This window comes from Mixophyes fleayi, unplaced genomic scaffold, assembly GCF_038048845.1.
Source record: "Mixophyes fleayi isolate aMixFle1 unplaced genomic scaffold, aMixFle1.hap1 Scaffold_65, whole genome shotgun sequence".
Lineage (NCBI taxonomy): Eukaryota > Metazoa > Chordata > Amphibia > Anura > Limnodynastidae > Mixophyes > Mixophyes fleayi.
Genome location: NW_027448355.1, coordinates 68,134 through 94,174, shown reverse-complemented (window position 1 = coordinate 94,174; position 26,041 = coordinate 68,134). Strand labels below are relative to the sequence as shown.

The window sequence follows — 26,041 nt, the reverse complement described above, 5'->3', positions numbered from 1 at the left end:
AGTAGAGACTCACCAGACAATGACCTGTATGTCAGTAACATCCCTCACATTCCCCTGTAACAGAATGAAGGAGAGACTCACCAGACAATGAATCCAGCTGTTGGGTAAGTGTGGCTGTGATGACATCATTCTCTATTATGTATCCTATGTCCTCCATTCCTTCTTTATCAAATGTGATCAGGGCATCGGAACAAGCGTCCCATACCTGCACGGGAACAGCAGAACCACGTTACCTTCCTAATATGTAATGTTACATCAGTAGAAGCAGCACAGAAACCCACCTGCATTCTCTTGTATGGCTTCAGCCTCATTGTGCAGATATGATCCCAGGCACCGAAACCTGTTGGTGACAGAATAACAGGTGCTCTTAGGGGAACGGGGAAATCTGAGGTGCAGAACATGATTTCATATTAAATACTCACTGGCCAGTAAGGTGGCAGATCCCGGGGTGATAGAACTGACTCGGTTGCTGAATTGCTCGGGGTAAGGGTCACATACTTTCTTTTGCCCTGCTTCCAGTAACAGAATTTTCTTGTGGCGTAAGTGGGGATGAGAGCCTTATTTGATAGAGGAAAAATAAATGATGTTAAAGTTTAAGAGCTTGAGCAGACATAGGGGGTTTGTGAAGACGCTCCTCTGCCAGGTTCCTTACACCCCATGGAGGTGCGCAGGATAATGAGCAGAGATTCCTTACTACAGTAATGTGCAGGACGTTGCGCTGATTCTCTCAGTTATTAAGTTATACCTCTTTCGCAAAGCCTACCAACCATCTACTTAACCACCTCACCTCCTCCACTCGCTCTCCCTTCTGGCTCCTCTTGTGCCTGGTTCTGTCTACCCTCCCTTAGGATGTAAGCTCACATGAGCAGGGCCCCTTCCCTCCTGTCACCTCACCTGTTCTTTGGCTCCATGCTTATTGCAGCAGCCTGCCTGGAGTTTCTGAAGTACTGGTATTTTTGTTTATTGTTCTGTACTGTTTCACCCTGTATAGCCTACTGTTTGTACTGTGTACGGCGCTGCGGAAATCTTGTGGCGCCTAACAAATAAATGATAATAATAATAATTATGTGTATTTAGATCAAACAGAGGAATGGAGAGGAGAGGTGCACAATCCTATCAGCAAGGAGGCTGGATTGTTGTTCTGTTGTCAGCCGTGGACATGTCTGTGCATCAGGACCTCCCCGTCAGTGGCCTCTATCCCTGCTTACTTCACTCCCTAATTCCCTGGACCACATTCAACACTTGGGTGCATGTGACCCAACACTGAAATACAAGTTTTGGATGTGTCTAAAGGTGTTTGAATAGTTAGACTAAGGCTCACAATTATCCTGGGTCCTTGTCACTAGAGAGCTTTACCTGTGATCCGAGTCCTACTGCAAGAACACAATACAATTAATGGGAATAACTCTTATTACATTACACACCTACAAGGAAAGCAAGAACTGCAAGTTTGTAGGTGCCCACAAGGCCAACTCTAATGCCACATTAGCATAACACAGAAACCAGTCATTGCCCTAAGCCAGAGGGATGGCAAGAAAAGTAAACAATAGGGAGCGTCGGGCAGTAGAATGAATAATAGGGAGCAGGAAAAAGAGACAACGGGGAATTCAGATGCAGGCAGAACAAACTATTGGAAGCGGAAGGCAGGAGGAGGAAGCAGTACATCTGTACTATATTGTAAATACAATGACATAACTCTTAGCTGAGCCTTGTAATCTTAAGGCTGTGAGGGGTAGATGAGCAGGATGAATAGACACTTTAGATCAGCTCCGTGATCTATCTCCCACATAATCATCTGCTCAAAAACCGACAACTTCTGCTAACGTGATGGACAAGTGTCCCGATTCAAGTATGATACCACATATACAGACACAGCGACTACCAGCTGGTGGATAACAAGACTGTTCATACAGCACAATACCTAATGCCTGCTCTAAAACCAGAAGGAGCGAGGTTCAGCCAAGATACAAGGTGTCTAAGATTTCCACATTTCATGTCCCCACCTTCCACTATTTCTCCTCATTCCATCTGTACGGCCACTAGTAGCCAATGGCTGCTGTATCTTTATCTTTTCATGTCATTGTATGAGGACCCCCTCAATGTACAGCACTAAGTAATATGTTGGTGCTTTATAAGTAAAGGATAATAATAATATAATAACAGACAAGAGTGATGTAATACACTGTCCATTCAACAACAGGACCTCAGAGCCTCTTATCACCTATAAGCCCAGATTCAAGCTGTTAGAGTGGGAATCCTTCCAGTGTGCACCAGAAAGTTGTATCTAATATCAGATATCTATAAATGACAACATGGGAGACTTGCTGCAGTCACGTGTGACTCCTGACAGTCCTGGTTTAACGTACAAAAAAAGTTAAAAAATAAAATAAAATCCTATTCTGTTTCTCCCAGATATAAATATGTACATTGTATTATAAATGGAAATCTATTCGATAACAATTAGACAATTACAGTTAATGGGTTTCATAAATGTAACCTTTGGTAGAACCTGGAAAAAATTTTCCTATTTCATCATCATTTATTTATATAGCGCCAACATATTCCGTAACGCTTTACAATTGGGGAAAAACACAGTAAACTAATAAATAAACTGGGTAAAACAGACAGAGAGGTGGAAAGGCTGCTCGCAAGCTTACACTCTGCCTATTCTTCTCTGTAACAATGTTACAATTAAATTAAAAATATATTTGTTCCGATATTCTACCAAATGAAAGCCTTATGTGTCCCCCAAATGTAATTACTATAAATTTAACCTAGGTAGAGTAAAAGATTTATTGTCGAACCTTATGCATTCAAAATACATGAAAATGGGTTTGGTCACTGAGATAAGATCATTAAGGGGTGGATGAATATATGCCAATCATGTTTGTTGACATTAAAATTAATTTTCTAAAATAATCGGGCAGCAGAATAAAGCATAGGGAACAAAGGGAAGCTGCGGGCATTAAAAGGAAGCCGTAGGGAGCAGAGAGCAGGCTAAGAAGGCAGCAGATGGGACCTATTCCCTGAAAACAGTCAGCTTTTTAATTTTCCAGTAAATGTACCACATGCATCATCATCATTTATTTATATAGCGCCAGCAGATTCCGTAGCACTTTAAAATTGGGGAAAAACAGTGATAAAACAATACTGGGTAATACATACAGAGAGGTAAGAGAACCCTGCTCGCAAGCTTACAATCTATGGGGCAATGGTTTGATACACAGGGGCACGTGTTACATCATATTGTACATTGATCCAACTAGAATGCAAAGGTAAAAGTATTGAATGGGCTGTGTGATCAGTTACACAGCAATGTTGGTCAGAGGGTTGTTGTCTTGTGTTAGCTGTGTAGAGGGTGGTAATAGGGTAACCTAGGGAGGGTAAGAGGGTGGTACAGGAATATTATATTGAGCTTTTTTGAGAATGCTTGAAATGCAGAGCTCACATATATGAATGAGAGAATTTAATGCATTGAAACCAGCATGTAAAATGTTTCTCACCAAGAGCACAGGCCATTGTGGTCCCGACCATCCCTCCACCGGAAATAACTACATCATAAAGTGTGGAGTCTACGGAACTCAGGGTGCGGTGAGGAACCAGAAACCTGGAAAGATTGGGGCGACACAACGGACGAAGCATGGTGAGCCCCGAATCCCAGTTCTGTGTGAAGAAGAGGACAAAAAAGCAATTAACTGTAAAAAAAAACAAAAAAAAAAAACATAGATACAATAATGATGTTTGTATTAATTATTAATTATTAATCTAAATTTATTTTTATATATTACATACAGCTGACATTGGGCTGGGTGTGGATTTGTCGTGTAAAGTTATCATCTAAATGACCAATTGCAACACATTCACCATTGCTGAAAGCAATGTTGATGGATCTGGCTTTGTGGTAACCTTCTAAAGTCTAATCAAATTAACATGGAAGCCGGCCATCCATGTTTTGAGGAGTCAAATAAAATACATAAGGAATCGATGCAGTGAATCTTTGCTGTCCTATGGACATAGATTCGGAGAGCTCTGACCACATCCAGAAACATCATACAGCATGTTTCTGAAGATTCTGACTCCCCTGTGAACACCTAGTTAAGTGTCAAACTCGACTCCCCTCACACAACCCCGTGGTAGCAGTGTCCCCCAGATAGGATGAAAGAGAAAATGGACAAGAGTAAGGATGTGAGCGACTTTGAGAAGGGCCAACTTGTGATAGCTAGATGACCGAGTCAGAGCATTTCCAAAATGGCAGGTATTGTGGGGTTTTCCTGGTACCTATCAAAAGAGGTCCAAAGAAGGACAACTAGTGGACCAGCAACAGGGTCATGCGCGCCCAAGGCTTATTGATGCGCATGGGGAGCGAAGGCTAGCCGGTCTGGTCCAATCCCACAGAAGAGCTACTGTAACACAAATTGCTGAAAAAGTTAATGCTGGCTATGAAAGAATGGTGTCAGAACACACAGAGCATCGCAGCTTGCTGCGGAGTCTCAGATCGGTAAGAGTGCCCATGCTGACCCTTGTCAAAAGTGCCTACAATGGGAAAACCGTGGGTCCTAGTATTCATGTGGATGTTACTTTTGATTGTCTACCAAAACATTGTTGCAGACCAAGTACAACTCCTTCATGCCAACAGTATTCTTTGATGACAGTGGCCTCTTTCAGCAGGATAATGTGCCCTGCCACACTGCAGAACATTGTTCAGGAATGGTTTGAGGAACATGATGTCAATCCGATCGAGCATCTCTGGGATGTGCTGAAAAAACAAGTCTGAGCCATGGAGACCCCACCTGGCAACTTACAGGACATAAAGGATCTGCTGCTAACGTCTTGGTGCCAGATACCACAGGACACCTCAGAGGTCTTGTGGAGTCCAGGCCTCGACGGGTCAGAGCTGTTCTGGTGGCACGAGAGGAACCTACACAATATTAGGCAGGTGGTTTTAATGTTGCGGCTGATCGGTCTATGTGCTGTTGAATACTATAATATACCTGTCTGCTACTGAAGTTTAGTAAATATGTTTATACCAGAAGAGCTTGTGTATTTGTTCCTTCTACTAGGATCCACCAGCTCTGCCCTCTATTTAAACAAATCTACTTTAAATCTCTTATTTCCATTGAGACATCCAACCTGTCACCTCTTCTCCACTTCTCTCCAATCCTCCCTTAATACCCTCTACTTTCCCTCCAAAATTTACACCTTCCTTCAAGAAATATTCTGCTGCCAGGACCCACTCACTTTACTCCACCTCTCCGTCCTCTCCTTGTGTTTCCAGTTGTCTCCATGCAATCACCTCATGAATTCCCCAAAATTACCTAAAGCTAAACATGTCTACAAACCTCCTCACATCTGTCTCACTTTCCTCTGTCCCTCATGTCTGCTGCCCGGGTGCCACCCTTGACGCCAGCCTTCTTCATTACGTACATCCAGTCTCTCACCCAAGCCTATTGCTTCCACCTTTGAAACATTGCCAGGATAAGACCCTGGTGATATTATCACCATGACGCTGCCAATATCTCCCAACTCTAGCATCCACCTGTCTTGTCTTCCTCTCACCTGTCTCTTCCCACTTCCATCCATCCTCAACCCTGCGGCGAGACTTTCCTATCCTGCAGCTCACTTTCTGTCTCCCAGCTCTGCCAAAACTACACTGGCTCCTCTTTCCCTACAGAATCCAATTTAAGCTCCTCACTCTCACCTAAACAGCCCTCAGCCTCTTCTCCCCTCTCATCTCTCTGCTCTGCCAAAGACTGGCACCTCAACTTCCACCTCCAACATTTCTCCTGTGACACCTATGGAATACACTCTGAAATCCAATCAAACTCCCCACTAGCCTCCAAATTTTTGAATGCTCCTTAACAGCCCACATGTTCATCTAAACCTAGCAGCCTCCACCTAACTTCACTCATCGGTCCAGCCTGCCCCTGCTCACATTCTTACTCTGTGTAATTCCCCCCCCCCCCCATCAGATTGTAGGGTTCCCTCCCCCCTGTATTGTCTGCTCTGACCTTGTACATCTTCTTGTTCTGTATGACACTTGTTTGTTATATGCTTATATGTTATGTATTATTACAGTTTTATTGTTATTTCTGCATTTACGCTTCACGACTGTCCAGCATTTTGCCTGCAAGTCTACTTCCAACACTGAAATTTGTGGTGCTATATAAATAACAGCAGCTCCATAAACCAGAGATAGAGAAGAAAACTACAGATCAGCCCTGGTTAGTCATGATGGTGCATTGTGGTCAAAACATCTTTTGGCTTTTTAGCTGTTGAACTACAAACAGGGGAAGGGGGTTAGGGCACAGTGTTATACATATGGGGGGGGGTTAGGGCACAGTGTTATATACAGGGGAGAGGGCACAGTGTAATACACAGGGGAAGGGGGTTAGGGCTCAGTGTTATACATATGGGGGGGGGTTAGGGCACGGTGTTATACACAGGGGAGAGGGCACAGTGCTATACACAGGGGAAGGGGGTTAGTGCACAGTGTTATGCACGGGGGAGGGGGGGTTAGGGCACAGTGTTATACACAGAGGAGGGGGGTAGGGCACAGTGTTATACACAGAGGAGGGGGGTAGGGCACAGTGTTATACACAGCGGGGGTTAGGGCACAGTGTTATACACAGATGGGGGGTTAGAGCACAGTGTTATACACAGAGAGGGGGGGGTTAGAGCACAGTGTTATACACAGAGAGGGGGGGGTTAGAGCACAGTGTTATACACAGATGGGGGGGTTAGAGCACAGTGTTATACACAGAGAGGGGGGGTTAGAGCACAGTGTTATACACAGAGAGGGGGGGTTAGAGCACAGTGTTATACACAGAGAGGGGGGGTTAGAGCACAGTGTTATACACAGAGAGGGGGGGTTAGAGCACAGTGTTATACACAGAGAGGGGGGGTTAGAGCACAGTGTTATACACAGAGAGGGGGGGTTAGAGCACAGTGTTATACACAGAGAGGGGGGGTTAGAGCACAGTGTTATACACAGAGAGGGGGGGTTAGAGCACAGTGTTATACACAGAGAGGGGGGGTTAGAGCACAGTGTTATACACAGAGAGGGGGGGTTAGAGCACAGTGTTATACACAGAGAGGGGGGGTTAGAGCACAGTGTTATACACAGAGAGGGGGGGTTAGAGCACAGTGTTATACACAGAGAGGGGGGGTTAGAGCACAGTGTTATACACAGAGAGGAGGGGTTAGAGCACAGTGTTATACACAGAGAGGGGGGGTTAGAGCACAGTGTTATACACAGTCAGTGTTATACACAGATGGGGGGGGTTAGAGCACAGTGTTATACACAGAGAGGGGGGGTTAGAGCACAGTGTTATACACAGATGGGGGGTTAGAGCACAGTGTTATACACAGAGAGGGGGGGTTAGAGCACAGTGTTATACACAGATGGGGGGGTTAGAGCACAGTGTTATACACAGAGAGGGGGGGGTTAGAGCACAGTGTTATACACAGAGAGGGGGGGGTTAGAGCACAGTGTTATACACAGATGGGGGTTAGAGCACAGTGTTATACACAGAGAGGGGGGGTTAGAGCACAGTGTTATACACAGATGGGGGGTTAGAGCACAGTGTTATACACAGAGAGGGGGGGTTAGAGCACAGTGTTATACACAGAGAGGGGGGGGTTAGAGCACAGTGTTATACACAGAGAGGGGGGGTTAGAGCACAGTGTTATACACAGAGAGGGGGGGGGGGTTTAGAGCACAGTGTTATACACAGAGAGGGGGGGTTAGAGCACAGTGTTATACACAGAGAGGGGGGGTTAGAGCACAGTGTTATACACAGAGAGGGGGGGTTAGAGCACAGTGTTATACACAGAGAGGGGGGGGTTAGAGCACAGTGTTATACACAGAGAGGGGGGGTTAGAGCACAGTGTTATACACAGAGAGGGGGGGTTAGAGCACAGTGTTATACACAGAGAGGGGGGGTTAGAGCACAGTGTTATACACAGAGAGGGGGGGTTAGAGCACAGTGTTATACACAGAGAGGGGGGGTTAGAGCACAGTGTTATACACAGAGAGGGGGGGTTAGAGCACAGTGTTATACACAGAGAGGGGGGGTTAGAGCACAGTGTTATACACAGATGGGGGGTTAGAGCACAGTGTTATACACAGAGAGGGGGGGGTTAGAGCACAGTGTTATACACAGAGAGGGGGGGGTTAGAGCACAGTGTTATACACAGATGGGGGGTTAGAGCACAGTGTTATACACAGAGAGGGGGGGTTAGAGCACAGTGTTATACACAGATGGGGGGGTTAGAGCACAGTGTTATACACAGAGAGGGGGGGTTAGAGCACAGTGTTATACACAGAGAGGGGGGGTTAGAGCACAGTGTTATACACAGATGGGGGGTTAGAGCACAGTGTTATACACAGAGAGGGGGGGTTAGAGCACAGTGTTATACACAGATGGGGGTTAGAGCACAGTGTTATACACAGAGAGGGGGGGTTAGAGCACAGTGTTATACACAGATGGGGGGGGTTAGAGCACAGTGTTATACACAGAGAGGGGGGGGTTAGAGCACAGTGTTATACACAGAGAGGGGGGGTTAGAGCACAGTGTTATACACAGATGGGGGGTTAGAGCACAGTGTTATACACAGAGAGGGGGGGTTAGAGCACAGTGTTATACACAGATGGGGGGTTAGAGCACAGTGTTATACACAGAGAGGGGGGGTTAGAGCACAGTGTTATACACAGAGAGGGGGGGTTAGAGCACAGTGTTATACACAGAGAGGGGGGGGTTAGAGCACAGTGTTATACACAGAGAGGGGGGGGTTAGAGCACAGTGTTATACACAGAGAGGGGGGGGGATTAGAGCACAGTGTTATACACAGAGAGGGGGGGGTTAGAGCACAGTGTTATACACAGAGAGGGGGGGTTAGAGCACAGTGTTATACACAGAGAGGGGGGGGTTAGAGCACAGTGTTATACACAGAGAGGGGGGGTTAGAGCACAGTGTTATACACAGAGAGGGGGGGGTTAGAGCACAGTGTTATACACAGAGAGGGGGGGGGTTAGAGCACAGTGTTATACACAGAGAGGGGGGGGGTTAGAGCACAGTGTTATACACAGAGAGGGGGGGGGGTTAGAGCACAGTGTTATACACAGAGAGGGGGGGTTAGAGCACAGTGTTATACACAGAGAGGGGGGGTTAGAGCACAGTGTTATACACAGAGAGGAGGGGTTAGAGCACAGTGTTATACACAGAGAGGGGGGGTTAGAGCACAGTGTTATACACAGAGAGGGGGGGTTAGAGCACAGTGTTATACACAGAGAGGGGGGGTTAGAGCACAGTGTTATACACAGAGAGGGGGGGTTAGAGCACAGTGTTATACACAGGGGGGGGTTAGAGCACAGTGTTATACACAGAGAGGGGGGGTTAGAGCACAGTGTTATACACAGAGAGGGGGGGTTAGAGCACAGTGTTATACACAGATGGGGGGTTAGAGCACAGTGTTATACACAGAGAGGGGGGGTTAGAGCACAGTGTTATACACAGAGAGGGGGGGTTAGAGCACAGTGTTATACACAGAGAGGGGGGGTTAGAGCACAGTGTTATACACAGAGAGGGGGGGTTAGAGCACAGTGTTATACACAGAGAGGGGGGGGTTAGAGCACAGTGTTATACACAGAGAGGGGGGGGGTTAGAGCACAGTGTTATACACAGAGAGGGGGGGTTAGAGCACAGTGTTATACACAGATGGGGGGGTTAGAGCACAGTGTTATACACAGATGGGGGGGTTAGAGCACAGTGTTATACACAGAGAGGGGGGGTTAGAGCACAGTGTTATACACAGAGAGGGGGGGTTAGAGCACAGTGTTATACACAGATGGGGGGTTAGAGCACAGTGTTATACACAGAGAGGGGGGGGTTAGAGCACAGTGTTATACACAGATGGGGGGTTAGAGCACAGTGTTATACACAGAGAGGGGGGGGTTAGAGCACAGTGTTATACACAGAGAGGGGGGGTTAGAGCACAGTGTTATACACAGAGAGGGGGGGTTAGAGCACAGGGTTATACACAGAGAGGGGGGGGGATTAGAGCACAGTGTTATACACAGAGAGGGGGGGGTTAGAGCACAGTGTTATACACAGAGAGGGGGGGTTAGAGCACAGTGTTATACACAGAGAGGGGGGGGTTAGAGCACAGTGTTATACACAGAGAGGGGGGGTTAGAGCACAGTGTTATACACAGAGAGGGGGGGGTTAGAGCACAGTGTTATACACAGAGAGGGGGGGGGGTTAGAGCACAGTGTTATACACAGAGAGGGGGGGGGTTAGAGCACAGTGTTATACACAGAGAGGGGGGGGGGTTAGAGCACAGTGTTATACACAGAGAGGGGGGGTTAGAGCACAGTGTTATACACAGAGAGGGGGGGTTAGAGCACAGTGTTATACACAGAGAGGGGGGGTTAGAGCACAGTGTTATACACAGATGGGGGGTTAGAGCACAGTGTTATACACAGAGAGGGGGGGTTAGAGCACAGTGTTATACACAGAGAGGGGGGGTTAGAGCACAGTGTTATACACAGAGAGGGGGGGTTAGAGCACAGTGTTATACACAGAGAGGGGGGGTTAGAGCACAGTGTTATACACAGAGAGGGGGGGTTAGAGCACAGTGTTATACACAGAGAGGGGGGGGGTTAGAGCACAGTGTTATACACAGAGAGGGGGGGTTAGAGCACAGTGTTATACACAGATGGGGGGTTAGAGCACAGTGTTATACACAGATGGGGGGGTTAGAGCACAGTGTTATACACAGAGAGGGGGGGTTAGAGCACAGTGTTATACACAGAGAGGGGGGGTTAGAGCACAGTGTTATACACAGATGGGGGTTAGAGCACAGTGTTATACACAGAGAGGGGGGGGGTTAGAGCACAGTGTTATACACAGATGGGGGTTAGAGCACAGTGTTATACACAGAGAGGGGGGGTTAGAGCACAGTGTTATACACAGAGAGGGGGGGTTAGAGCACAGTGTTATACACAGAGAGGGGGGGTTAGAGCACAGGGTTATACACAGAGAGGGGGGGGGATTAGAGCACAGTGTTATACACAGAGAGGGGGGGTTAGAGCACAGTGTTATACACAGAGAGGGGGGGTTAGAGCACAGTGTTATACACAGAGAGGGGGGGGTTAGAGCACAGTGTTATACACAGAGAGGGGGGGTTAGAGCACAGTGTTATACACAGAGAGGGGGGGGTTAGAGCACAGTGTTATACACAGAGAGGGGGGGGGGTTAGAGCACAGTGTTATACACAGAGAGGGGGGGGGTTAGAGCACAGTGTTATACACAGAGAGGGGGGGGGGGTTAGAGCACAGTGTTATACACAGAGAGGGGGGGTTAGAGCACAGTGTTATACACAGATGGGGGGGGCACAGTGTTATACACGGGGGGGGGTAGTGTGGGGTTGCTGGTAAATGAGTGAAGGTCGCACCTGATAAACACTGCGGTCGCAGATCTGATGACGTCACCGGTATCTCGCGCTTTACCCTGGTGTTGCTCTGGTATCTAACCAGCGATTGGTGGAAAGAGCGTCCAATCAGCACTGTCAGATCACGTGACCTCTCGGTGTCTCAGTGAGAGGGATGTGATTTCCTGTGGGCCGGATTGTGTTTGGTTTCCCTGGTAACTGTCGTCCAATGGAATGTCTGGAAACAGCTGGAGCCCTTAGTACCGAGCAGGGGCCGGTGAGTGACAGCGTGATGTGTATTATATTATATTATATTATGTTATATTATATTATATTATGTTATGTTATGTGTATTATATTATATTATATTATGTTATGTTATGTTATGTGTATTATATTATATTATATGATGTTATATTATATTATATTATGTTATGTTATGTGTATTATATTATATTATATTATATTATATTGTGTTATGTTATGTGTATTATATTATATTATATTATGTTATATTATATTATATTATGTTATGTTATGTGTATTATATTATATTATATGATGTTATATTATATTATATTATGTTATGTTATGTGTATTATATTATATTATATTATGTTATATTATATTATATTATGTTATGTTATGTTATGTGTATTATATTATATTATATGATGTTATATTATATTATGTTATGTTATGTTATGTGTATTATATTATATTATATTATGTTATATTATATTATGTTATGTTATGTTATGTGTATTATATTATATTATATGATGTTATATTATATTATATTATGTTATGTTATGTGTATTATATTATATTATATTATATTATATTGTGTTATGTTATGTTATGTGTATTATATTATATTATATTATGTTATATTATATTATATTATGTTATGTTATGTGTATTATATTATATTATATGATGTTATATTATATTATATTATGTTATGTTATGTGTATTATATTATATTATATTATGTTATATTATATTATATTATGTTATGTTATGTTATGTGTATTATATTATATTATATGATGTTATATTATATTATGTTATGTTATGTTATGTGTATTATATTATATTATATTATGTTATATTATATTATGTTATGTTATGTTATGTGTATTATATTATATTATATGATGTTATATTATATTATATTATGTTATGTTATGTGTATTATATTATATTATATTATATTATATTGTGTTATGTTATGTGTATTATATTATATTATATTGTGTTATGTTATGTGTATTATATTATATTATGTTATGTTATGTGTATTATATTATATTATATTATGTTATGTTATGTTATGTTATGTGTATTATATTATATTATATGATGTTATATTATATTATATTATGTTATGTTATGTGTATTATATTATATTATATTATATTGTGTTATGTTATGTTATGTGTATTATATTATATTATATTATGTTATATTATATTATATTATGTTATGTGTATTATATTATATTATATGATGTTATATTATATTATATTATGTTATGTTATGTGTATTATATTATATTATATTATGTTATATTATATTATATTATGTTATGTTATGTTATGTGTATTATATTATATTATATGATGTTATATTATATTATGTTATGTTATGTTATGTGTATTATATTATATTATATTATGTTATATTATATTATGTTATGTTATGTTATGTGTATTATATTATATTATATGATGTTATATTATATTATATTATGTTATGTTATGTGTATTATATTATATTATATTATATTATATTGTGTTATGTTATGTGTATTATATTATATTATATTATGTTATATTATATTATGTTATGTTATGTTATGTGTATTATATTATATTATATGATGTTATATTATATTATATTATGTTATGTTATGTGTATTATATTATATTATATTATATTATATTGTGTTATGTTATGTGTATTATATTATATTATATTGTGTTATGTTATGTGTATTATATTATATTATATTATGTTATGTTATGTGTATTATATTATATTATGTTATGTTATGTTATGTTATGTGTATTATATTATATTATATGATGTTATATTATATTATATTATGTTATGTTATGTGTATTATATTATATTATATTATATTATATTGTGTTATGTTATGTTATGTGTATTATATTATATTATATTATGTTATATTATATTATATTATGTTATGTTATGTGTATTATATTATATTATATGATGTTATATTATATTATATTATGTTATGTTATGTGTATTATATTATATTATATTATGTTATATTATATTATATTATGTTATGTTATGTTATGTGTATTATATTATATTATATGATGTTATATTATATTATGTTATGTTATGTTATGTGTATTATATTATATTATATTATGTTATATTATATTATGTTATGTTATGTTATGTGTATTATATTATATTATATGATGTTATATTATATTATATTATGTTATGTTATGTGTATTATATTATATTATATTATATTATATTGTGTTATGTTATGTGTATTATATTATATTATATTATGTTATGTTATGTGTATTATATTATATTATGTTATATTATATTATATTATGTTATGTTATGTGTATTATATTATATTATATTATATTGTGTTATGTTATGTGTATTATATTATATTATGTTATGTTATGTGTATTATATTATATTATATTATATTGTATTGTGTTATGTTATGTGTATTATATTATATTATGTTATACTGTATTATATTATATTATATTGTATTGTGTTATGTTATATTATATTATGTTATATTATATTTTATTATATTGTATTGTGTTATATTATATTATATTATGTTGTATTGTATTGTGTTATGTTATATTATATTATATTATATTACTAAAACTGCTAATTTTTATACAGTTTTGGACACAGCCGGCAGGGGGGTAAACCAGCCTCCTTTTCCGACCAGGCCCCAAAAAGTCTGAAATATTTAATTCAATCATTAACATCAGGATGTGAGATGTTCTTTAAACTTAGATTTTAAATGCAATTAATACTTAACAAAATTTACACTAATTTATGATATCCTAAATCACGTAGAACAAACAAGTTTGGTTCTGCACTAGGTTTTGGACCATCCTCATTGGACATACAGATTAATGAGGGCGTGCTACGTGCAGCATGAATCAAATCATATAAAGGAGAAGAGAACTCCAGTCATATGCCCAAATTGAATACATTAAAACTTGTCTTTAATGGTAATCTTAAAAAACACTCATTGATACACTAGTAGTAGGTGAATTATAATGAAAAATAGTGAAAAGACAAGAAAAACAGTGAGTAAAAAGATAGACCCAGGGGAGAGGCTGGAGTTCATGTGATTCAAGGTAGTGGTGTAGTCTGTGCTAAGTAGTTTATACTCAATGGTATGGATTAAATTCCCAATACATAATAATCTATATTGTAGTTAACATGAGCAAGAGGTCATCCTTATGACTGGAAGCTTTTTATTATAATGGTGGGCTCCTTATATTGCTGTAGAAGACTGTATTGCCCAGTCCCAGTGGCCCATAAGGATGTTATACATTTGAAGAGAACATGTGAGATACACTGGATACATAGAGTACTAACTAGGGCAGTGTTGGCTATCCTGTGACACTCCAGGTGTTGTGAAACTACAAGTCCCAGCATACCCTTCCAGCTATAAGCTGCTATATATTGGCAAAGCATGCTGGGCCTTGTAGTTTCACAACACCTGGAGTGTCACAGGTTAGCCAACACTGAACTAGGGGAATTAAGAGTACTATATATACAAGGCAATGTTTTAATCAAGCTATATATCCAGCTGTGTATCTAGTAGCTTCCTATTATCACCATACTTGTGTATCTATTGAAATTGTTCATACTTTCATATATTGGATTGGTGTTAACATATATCTGCTGCCAATAAATTCCTTGAATCTACCCACTGCCCTTATAGTTATGACGGGGGTAGAGATATATTCATCCCTTTCTATTGGTATCAGGGTGAATAGTGAATACATGTCTACCTGTGTTTGAACAGATTGATGTTGTTAGCTAGATAACTGCTTTACTTGTCAAATGGTAGTAATCCCAGACTGATAGGTAATATCAGCGCTTATTATACCCCATTAGTAACACTGATAACTGTAATCACTTGGTAGTCCGAGTAGCCGAGCACTAGCTCTGATAACTTCAACCACTTGGTAGTGCGAGTAACAGCCTTACAAATTGGCACACACTTGCATTCTGACAAACATGTACGATATCTATTAATGGTATCTCATATTGTCACAGCTAGACCAACTATATAATCCTACTTCATTGCGGTGATTCACCGCGAGCGATCCCCCCCCCCCCCCCACTTCTGGGTCTGACGTCACCTAGCGTGACGTAAAGCCCGACACACGTTTCGCCTGTGTGGCTTACTCATGGGAATATCAGACCCAGAAGTGGGGGGGGGGGGGATCGTTCGCGGTGAATCACCGCAATGAAGTAGGTTTATATAGTTGGTCTAGCTGTGACAATATGAGATACCATTAATAGATATCGTACATGTTTGTCAGAATGCAAGTGTGTGCCAATTTGTAAGACTTACCCTTGTGTATCAAACCATTGTCCCATAGATTGTAAGCTTGTGAGCAGGGCCCTCTTACCTCTACGGATGTATTACCCATGATTGTTTTATCACTGTGTGTTCCCAATTGTAATGCGCTACGGAATCTGCTGGCGCTATATAAATAAATGATGATGATATATATAATAATATATATGTGTGAAATCTGGCTGGGCTAATTTTTCGAGAAAAAAGAGAACAGAATATGTCCACTGTGTGGCGCTATCAAAAATGTTTTATAAAATGTTTAGCTTTATTAGCAATTATATTGAAAATATATAGCCAAGCAAAATATTAAGATTATTTAGAAATAGAATGTGGAAGGATTAGAAATGTGTGAAATGAAATTAGTTTTAAATAAGGTTGTTGGTTATTACACATTTTTTGCGGTCATGGGCTTTTGTGGTTGATGGTGGAAAGGAGTCCTGGGTTGGATGTTTATAAAAATCGTGGTCCCTAAGCTTTGGCTGGGTCTAGAGCAGTCCTGTATACAATCATCCATCATGTCTTTCCTGAGTGTTCACAGGCCACGGTTCAGTTCCCCACAGTCGTGCACCAGTAGGGAAGCAGTTTGAGATATACAGGCGTTGCTTATATAATGTTTCCTTCTAGACGCACCATGACCTGGAAGGAGGAGACTGGTGACACAGCCCAAGTCAGAGTGGCCAGGTTGATGGACTATGTGGATGGAGAGGAGGATGAACAGGATATACAAGACATGCTGCAGGATCTAAAGATCAGGAACAGCTCCTATGTGCAGGAACTGAACACTCTGTATGAGGCTGCACTGGTTCACCAGCAACCTGCGTTAGACCATTTGTTCTCCAGTGCCGCTGTCTATGGCCAGGAGAATGAATATATGAAGGGATTACAGAAGTAAGTCTTAATATTTTTAAAAAACACAATATTGTATTTTGGATTTGTCCGTTTTCTCCCTGAAATTATCTAAATGTACGGTCACTTCCTGCGGCACTTGGGGCACGTGAAGGGTGAATCAGTTGGGCATATATTGAATTTTACAAATGTAATGTTTAATGGACAGTGAACACGAATGCTTATCAGAAAAGGAAATGTGAATAGATTTAAAAGTCAGGAGGCCGGGATTACTCACAGGGGCTGATATATATAGCCCCGCCCTCCTCTGGGCACCATCCAGTAGTGACAAGGTAGCACTGTGCTGCTTATGCTATTGATACTCATATCATATATCACAGGTGGCGGAGGTAAGATGGACGAACACCACTTGTACAAGGGTAGAGTCAGCCAGCACCAGACTCAGGCTGGGCTGATCACAATATATTAGGGAGACTGACAGCATCATAATAGGAAACCAACCTCACTCTGGTCAGTGTGGGGGGGAATTCAAAAACCTTGTCCAGCGGATGCCAGGGTATTGGTGTGTTGCCCAAAAATCATCAAGTACTGTTGTGAACTACACACACCAGCATGACATAGCAGTTATGGCCAACTAGGACATGTAGTTCCACAAAACTTCCCAATAGTAACAAAACCACAATCCTTAATAAGTTTAGTATTTTAATTAAAACAAATACTCCTGCAAATCCCTCATTTACCAGTTCATAGTCTGCTAAATCCACAGGTACTCCAGTCCTGAAGTGAAATTGGAATAAAAATAATTATCCCACGCTCCAGCCAATCACAGCGGTATTCCCACGCTCCAGCCAATCACATCGCTATTCTCACGCTCCAGCCAATCACAGAGATATTCCCACGCTCCAGCCAATCACAGCGGTATTCCCACTCTCCAGCTAATCACAGCGGTATTCTCACGCTCCAGCCAATCACAGCGATATTCCCACGCTCCAGCCAATCACAGCGGTATTCCCACGCTCCAGCCAATCACAGCGGTATTCTCACGCTCCAGCCAATCACAGCGATATTCCCACGCTCCAGCCAATCACAGCGGTATTCCCACTCTCCAGCCAATCACAGCGGTATTCCCACTCTCCAGCCAATCACAGCGGTATTCCCACTCTCCAGCCAATCACAGCGATATTCCCGCGCTCCAGCCAATCACAGCGATATTCCCGCGCTCCAGCCAATCACAGCGGTATTCCCGCGCTCCAGCCAATCACAGCGGTATTCTCACGCTCCAGCCAATCACAGCGATATTCCCACGCTCCAGCCAATCACAGCGGTATTCCCACGCTCCAGCCAATCACATCGGTATTCTCACGCTCCAGCAGATCACAGCGATATTCCTACGCTCCAGCCAATCACAGCGGTATTCCCACTCTCCAGCTAATCACAGCGGTATTCCCACGCTCCAGCCAATCACAGTGGTATTCCCACGCTCCAGCCAATCACAGCGGTATTCCCACTCTCCTGCTAATCACACACAAGCCACTTCATTAATTGTTATCTTAGCTGCAGGGAACAAGTCCTCGTCGCTCCCTACGAACTTAGGAGACTTATAAAGAGGTAATCAAGGATTTTTTGGGGAGATTTTTTTTTAATTGAAATGCTGAAACATTCTGTTTATGTATTTTTTTTCCTTTTAATTAGATACTACATGTTCCAGTGGTTAATGACTTTTGAACAATACATGCTATTCAGCACATGTTCCCTTCAGGAATTGCACCCCATGCTAATAGGCCTGGGGCTGAGCTTACATTATGACAATATAGTGTGACCCGCCCAGCCTGGCGCTACATTTTTATTGTAGTTTATTTATGTAGTACTGATCATATTACACAGCGCTGTACAAAGGATCTGTAGTCATTCACATCAGTCCTTGCCCATTGGAGCTTACAGTGTAAATCCCCAAACACACATGTCCATTGTGACCATTAACCTACCGTGTATGTCTCTGAAGCACCCAGACATGGGGAGAACATACAAACTCTACATAGAGGGCCCTTGCAAGAACCAAACTCATGACCCCAGTGCTATGAGGGAGCAATGGTAACCTCTGTGCCACCATGTTGCTAGATTCTGCTTTTGAAGGGTGACATCATGCTTAATACGGTGGCTCATTGGTTAGCACTTTGCCTCACAGCACTGAGGCCATGAGTTTGATTCCCGACCATGGCCTTATATGTGTGGAGTTTGTATATTCTCCGTGGGTTTGCTCTGGGTGCTCTGGTTTCCTCTCACACTCCAAAAACATACTGATAGGTGTAGGGCCTCAATGTGTAAGTTACGTTTAATTTAAAGTTTTGCTGCACAGTTGGACATGTCCAAATCTAAATCAGGTCCTTAATGTAGAATAAATACATTTTCTTTGCGCTCAGACATTCAAATGCATAAAAATACCTGAAAACTGCATTTTAGGTCCACTATAATCTAATAATTAGCAAACAGATTTCTAATATTTCTTACAGTCCATTCCCAAATACCTACCCAAAGCCCAAGACAACCAAGAAAGACCCTGCGTTCACTGTGCCCCAACCTTTTCATATGACTGTCCGTGAAGCAGAGAAAAGACAGGAAATGACTAAGGCCTGGACAGACCCAGCAGATGACTGGAATGAGGACAACGCTGAATGCTTAAAACAGTTCCGTGCCCAGCCGGTGCCAGCCCATGTTTTCCTGCCTCTCTACAACGAGATAATGGAACAATATGAAGAAAGGAGAAAATCTGGAATACAGAAGAGAATAGAGCTGCTGGCATCTATGCAAAAACCATTCCGTTTTCTATCAGAAGAGCGAAGGAGACCAGCAGAACGGCCGGTAAAGGCTCCAACCCAGGAGAAGCAAAGCATCAGGAACTCGATTCCCAAATCTGTTCTGGACCCTACCGTCAGTGACAAGCTGAAAGGTGAGTAGTGATGAATCCGCCACAGGCCCTGTGATTAGCTGCCTTAGAGGCAGGCGGAGTCTAGTTAGATAAAACCTGCATTAATCTGTGTAACAGGAAGCTGGCAATTACCTGTCATTTCCCCATTGTTATCTACACAGAAGCTGAGCTCCTAAGAAAGATCAATAGTCAAATTAGAGCTAAGGAGCTACTTGAGAGCTCCTCGTCCCCTATACCCAGCAGCCATGGGACCAGGGACTCACATTCCAGAAGCAGCTTGAGAACCAGACAACGACATCTGGCTTTCTTACAGCAGAACCTGACTTTCCAGCCCTGCATAAATCCGTCCGTTCCGGACTTCACAGCTCTCTACAGAAACTTTCAGAAGCTCTCTCTAAAGAAGCAGAGTGTCAGGGAACCTACAGTGAGTAAACCCTTCAATCTGCGCACATCGAGCTTGATGGACAGGAAGAGCCAGACAGAGATCACACAGGTGAGTGCGATGCCATTGGTCATTTCCTGTACCTCAGAGGTGGGGCTTCATAGGGAAAGGGGTGGAGTTTATAAGCAGGACCCTTGGCACAACATTTCTAAAAGGCAGTAAGAATTGTGACTAAATAAAATGGCAGCTGCTTTATGCCAGGTCAGACCAGTGGCCGTTTGAAAGACATTTAGAACTGTCAGTATATAAATGTTGGGCATTTTTGCCCATTGACCTTCAGCAGCTCGTTACCTTTCACTTCATCTGTTGGTATAATTGTGTGGAACATTATATGATCTCCAAGAAAGTGTTTCATTGTTACTCTGTGTCTATAGGATGCTCCTGAGGTCCCAGGGCCACTGAGATATTCCACCCATCTCTCCAGCTTGTCACCGAATACCCTTCCAGTGTACATAACCGATACCACCAAGAGGAGAGAGGCTGCCATCAGGTCTAATTACTTCACATCATTTATCTTTAACATATATAAACTCTGCAAATAAGTTTGGTGCCGATAGCTTACAATTGAAACAGGAACATATAAGGCATTGTGCATAAAAGCGTTATATATTCTAATATATTATTCTAACATTCTAACAGTGCTGAAGAACTAGTTTTTGTCCCAATCAATTAAACAAATAAAATGTAATTAGGCAGAATATTGTGTTCAATAACAGAGTTGTCTCCAATCTTACATATGTTAAAAACTATATAATGTAATAGATCATAAAAAAAAGTTAATACAGAAATGTAGTCAGAAATTCAGCACACACATCCCAAAACTAACCTTATATACCTGTTATATATAAACAAACTACAGCATATGTTTGAGATTCACTAGTGAAACATGCAAGATTAATCTCTAGATTCACATCAGGATGAATAACTGTATCGATAAATTAGAATTGCATCACCTAAGATCCACAATTAATGAAGTCCAGCTGTGAATGACACGCAGTAATCCAGTGTACCTTAGGTTAGTATATCTAATGATTACTGGGAGTAGTGATGTTTAATACATGCTCCAACTGTGAATGACACGCAGTAATCCAGTGTACCTTAGGTTAGTATATCTAATGATTACTGGGAGTAGTGACATTTAATACATGCTCCAGCTGTGAATGACACGCAGTAATCCAGTGTACCTTAGGTTAGTATATCTAATGATTACTGGGAGTAGTGATGTTTAATACATGCTCCAGCTGTTGGAAACATAAAAATGATCTTCAGATTCAGATGACAATGGATCTCACTGTATCCATATATGATTATAACACAATTATTAATAACTCCAACTGTAAAAACAGCCCCAATCCGTTTCCAGAATAGACAGAAGTTCCTTAGTATGTCAATCAGTAACTGTGGTTATTGAAATTGTACAATAATACACCGTCTTTGTATAATTCAACACTTGCGTTATAGCTGCTTATTATACAGCTGATCTGGTCACAATCACTGACAAGCGATATCCAGCTCCGTTCATGTTTCACAGTAGTAGTAACAATTCCAATGTTCTGATGATAACATTGTATAAACTGATCACACAACATACGTGATATTATGAGCCCAAATGTATCTACATGTGAATGTGCTCTTTGTCCGCATTCTGCCAATAATATAAATATCCCAGAGTCCTCTTTGGTGAGACTAGTGCTGCTTCTTCCTGTGCCCACGGTTATAGAGTCTGAGGGCTCCATCTTCTATACCAACACATGATTTACAACAAGGTGCCAGTGTTATCATCCACAGTGCATGCCATTCAACCTAAATCCTGGACCCGTTGTTTCATGATGCCCATATACAGATAGATGGATCATCTATAATGTAGACTGGTTCTGCAGGTATACTGAAGGCTTCCTGTCATAGCTTATGTAGATTACCAAAGAGGGACACAGTGATTGTTACGTCTATAACAGAATCAAAAATGCCCCCCTGTGGGATTATAAACTCAAAGTACAGCCCCAACTTTAAACCTAAATGTGGTTAACGTTCCAATAGGGTGAAGTTAATGACCAGATGCCACAGCAAAGGCTCTGTGGACGGCTTCTAGCTGTACAAGTGTCACAAGGTGCCTTATATTATTGTAATTACACAGTGCTATACACACTGTAGACCGCAGCTGTACTTACATCATCATCATTTATAAGGCATCACAGATTACGTATAATTTGACTTCACATTAAAACACATTTCATGTTGTTTTCTCTTAACATACAATGATCAGCAGTAAGCAGGAAATCGTATAATAATTATGTATAATAATCCTGACAGAGACTTTCCCTCTTTTGTAGAACATCACTAGAGGACAGAGACAACGAGGACCTAGAAAGAGAGAAGTGGCTGCGTAAATACAGACAGAAAGCCCTCGGAATGCAGAAATCACTCTCCAAGCGAGCAAAAGCCATAGATCCACACACACCCCTGGCAGACGCCAACAAGGAGACACTGAGACAGAATCGGTAGGTGATACTTTAGTCGGGGACTCTGAGCAGGTTCTGTTGTACCTAGAATGTGGGGAGTCCCAGGAGGGCCAATATGGTGCTAGACCCCAGAGATTACAGGTACTGTCCTAGGACCAGACTGAACCCAACCAACTATATGAACTCATTTCTTCTGGTAGTTGTTGTCTGGACTGAATTGGTGTTGTGGCCATTGAGAAAAATTGTCTAGAAGTCAATCACGAATCCCAATATGCAGATAAAGATCTGTAGGAAGAAATGGACAAAGCTCCATAGGCTAAAATTGCATTATTATAATGTCCAAATTAAATATAATAAAAACTGTAAGAGACCGACTCCCACTAATGGTACAATAACAGAGGGCCACTCATCTGTGATAAAAGACAACCAATATATTGAAATGCAGATAACAAGCACCAGTGCAGTGGTGTTTTAGTGAGTTGGTGCAATGCTTCACCTGGTCCGGAGACCGGAGTGACGCGTCACTGAATGAGACACTTCCAAGCAACCCTTACCCTACGCATTTCGTCGCCTTCCTTACCCAAGAAGGAGCTTATGTAAGGCTTGCTCATCTCAGAGGAGGGTCCCCGGCCTGGCCCATGGACCAGTCTTCCTTTGTTAGAGGCAGATCCACAGTGTCCAAAACAGAAATACAATCCAACAATGCAATATATAAGTATAATACCCTGGACCGACGATGGGCAAATTACCAAAGAACATCACTCTCAAATATGTGTGACCGCCAGATAAATATATTAATAAAAATAAATGTGTAACAGCATCAAATAGCCTTTATGACAAACAGATACATTATAATCATTCCATAAAATCTATATAAAAAGGACGTCTCCCACAGGGTGGGTGGAGAATAACTGTGCTACAAATCACTAGAAATGCGCAATAGATGAAACGCAGCGAGTATGTATATGAAATGGCTCCATCATGGTGGTGCTAGAAAGTATAACAAGACATATCTGGTGCCCACTTACACCAACGCTGATCTCCTGATGGGAGAGGTACATGACTGTATCAAATATAAACTGTTTGTGTAGATCTGATTGTTTGTATTCAGAATATTATATTTACAGCAGAGTTTATGTGTTCTTTGTTGTGCTTATTATGTTGTACTGGGCTGTACATGCTGGATGATGTGGTCCCGTACCGTTTCATCGTATCTCATAGACACATAGGGCCTTATGTACAGTTGGACTTATTCATCCGTTCTTGCGGATTTCCGTACTGCGCACAAAAGACGACACGCTGCCATCCCTGCATCCCTCTACTCAGAGACAACCTCCACTTGTGACTGCACGAGAGACGTAATGGGCGGTCAATCGTAGGCCGAATATAGTGAGTGCGACTGACCTGGACGCAGACTGCTGTGCGTCTAGCAGGAGGCGTATCTCTTGCGGCAGTGATGAGGACGAGCAGCATTAGCTAGACGCTTCTCATTGGCTGTCTTATAAGTGACTGTGCTTAATTAACATGCGTTTGTGGATATATGAAATGTGTCTTACTTACAACCCTGAAAAGCAGATTTCCATTGCACTCAAACGAGACAGCTGTAAGGGTTTCTAATTAATTAAGTCCAAACTGCGCATTTAATTAGTACCACTGCAAGCGCACACTATAAATATATTTATATTTTTGTAATGCTATACTTGAGAAATAGCCACAAGGGGAATACCATTGTGGGTTTTATGGGTACTGCAATAGCCCCACTTAATTACACTACAATCACACAGCCGTATCTTGCACAGGTTAGATATGCGTTTAATGTACGCCTGATATCTGCCTGGTTTATATGTGACCATTGCTGATGCATCCAGCTCTGCCCGAGGCCCTGAATGAGTGTTTACAGGTGTGTGGAGACGAAAAACACTATTCTAATGGTCACCGATTTTCTAGACAGTCGGACCGTAAGAGAGCTCAGGAATATAAGGAGGAGCTGGAGCAGATGAAGAGACAAGTGAAAATGAGACCGTTCCTCTTTGAACGTGTCACAAAGGTAAGTCATCCAATTAAATGTACAATACCTTTCCTATCCTTCAACCTTATAATACACGTCCTCCTCTGTGTCCTCCAGGCCAAGTCACAGTTCACACGCACTCTCCAGCAGGGCGGACGGACATACGGACCAGGATCTGACTGATAACAGTTGTGAGAAGATACTGAATCACTGTGGCACCACTATTTATAGTCAGATTGGTTCAATGTGATCCTCTTTGTTTCAGCATTAAGGACCAATTGCTGCTTGTCTTACTTTAGTAAAATCAAGTTTGATGTATTCTGTGTTTCAGTCTTGAGAGAACTATCTGGTTGTAGAATAATCCAACTACTGGAAAGAGCCTTTAAATGTATTTGTGCTGCTCCAAACATTAATACTGAGATAGATAGATAGAACCTATTAGCCTTTCTGCCTATTTTTATCTAATACAGGAAAGTGACCAATTTCACCATCAGACATTGTGGTGTAAAAGAAGTTTATGAATGAAGTTCAGGAATAAATGATTGTTGATCTATTGCTCTCATTAGGAACCACTGGGGTTGTAGAGCCTGGGAAAAAAGTGACTTCAGACTAGAATAGAATTCATGTGAATAGGAGGAAGAGGCACATGAGACAGACGGACAGAACGGGCTTTCTCTGTGTTACTCATCAGTGATATTACCATGTCTTGGAGTTCTCATTTACAGTCAGTAACCTGCTGTTACTAACCACTCGTACTGGTGTTACCCGCTGATCTTATAAGCAGATTAGTGTTTATTGCTCAGATGTGGTCCTTACAAGGACTGTTACACACACACACAATACAGCAACATGTGCTCCATCCCTGCCATAAATTCAAATAAGAACTTGAAATACTGCAGATTGTAGTGGCTGTTGAGCAGGATGGTCCGTCTGGCAGAGGGTAGATTGCACTAGGCCACCTCAGCCATCAGGACTAAGTTTGACTGGCCTTATAGACAAGACCTTTATGAGCATGTGCAGTTTAAATGTTCCCCTCATCAGTAATGAGGGTAGATCTCTTTCTCCCACACAGTATAGCTCTCAGTATAGTATTACATAATCATGTTTAGCGTCAGGGAATAGCTCCCCACAAGATCAGATTGGCTGGAAACAACATACTTTTAGTTTCTAGGGGAATGTTGTCTCTGCAGAAGCAAAGAGCCCCTGATGATCGAGCAGGTTGGATCTGTTCCACTTGGCAGGGTGTTGCCAGCCCTTGGAGACAGTAGTCTGGCCACTCCACATCCCTTGGACA

General features: G+C 41.4%; 2 protein-coding genes across 4 annotated transcripts in view; one reads left to right on the top strand and one right to left on the bottom strand.

Annotated features, from left to right (window-relative positions):
• Positions 1-11,561, bottom strand: part of COQ6 (coenzyme Q6, monooxygenase) — a 28,196-nt gene extending 16,635 nt beyond the window's left edge. The window contains exons 1-5 of the mRNA XM_075194590.1: positions 11,455-11,561; positions 3,504-3,663; positions 423-557; positions 282-340; positions 82-205 (exon numbers count right to left, since the gene is read on the bottom strand). Of these exons, the coding sequence (XP_075050691.1) occupies positions 82-205; positions 282-340; positions 423-557; positions 3,504-3,642 (457 nt within the window). The 5' untranslated portion in view covers positions 3,643-3,663; positions 11,455-11,561. The remainder of the gene's footprint in view (positions 1-81; positions 206-281; positions 341-422; positions 558-3,503; positions 3,664-11,454) is intronic.
• Positions 11,532-25,065, top strand: FAM161B (FAM161 centrosomal protein B). 3 transcript variants are annotated; one of them, XM_075194589.1, is made up of 8 exons: positions 11,533-11,707; positions 16,691-16,954; positions 19,423-19,859; positions 20,000-20,331; positions 20,655-20,770; positions 22,611-22,778; positions 24,691-24,786; positions 24,865-25,065. In XM_075194589.1, the coding sequence occupies exons 2-7, from the start codon at positions 16,698-16,700 to the stop codon at positions 24,737-24,739; spliced, it is 1,359 nt and encodes a 452-aa protein (XP_075050690.1). In that variant the 5' UTR covers positions 11,533-11,707; positions 16,691-16,697; the 3' UTR covers positions 24,740-24,786; positions 24,865-25,065. The 3 variants fall into 3 exon arrangements, with proteins under 3 accessions (XP_075050688.1, XP_075050690.1, XP_075050689.1); XM_075194588.1 differs by having other exon boundaries at positions 11,535-11,707; positions 24,687-24,786; XM_075194587.1 differs by having other exon boundaries at positions 11,532-11,707; positions 24,687-25,065.
• Positions 25,066-26,041: the final 976 nt, after the last annotated feature.

What these genes read in the sequence shown, in the direction of transcription:
- FAM161B (XM_075194587.1), top strand. Translation starts at nt 16,698, where the DNA reads ATGACCTGGAAGGAGGAGACTGGTGACACAGCCCAAGTCAGAGTGGCC. An exon ending in CGTCAGTGACAAGCTGAAAG is followed by an intron (nt 19,860 to 19,999) that starts GTGAGTAGTGAT and finishes TTATCTACACAG; the next exon opens with AAGCTGAGCTCCTAAGAAAG. An exon ending in AGGAGAGAGGCTGCCATCAG is followed by an intron (nt 20,771 to 22,610) that starts GTCTAATTACTT and finishes CCTCTTTTGTAG; the next exon opens with AACATCACTAGAGGACAGAG.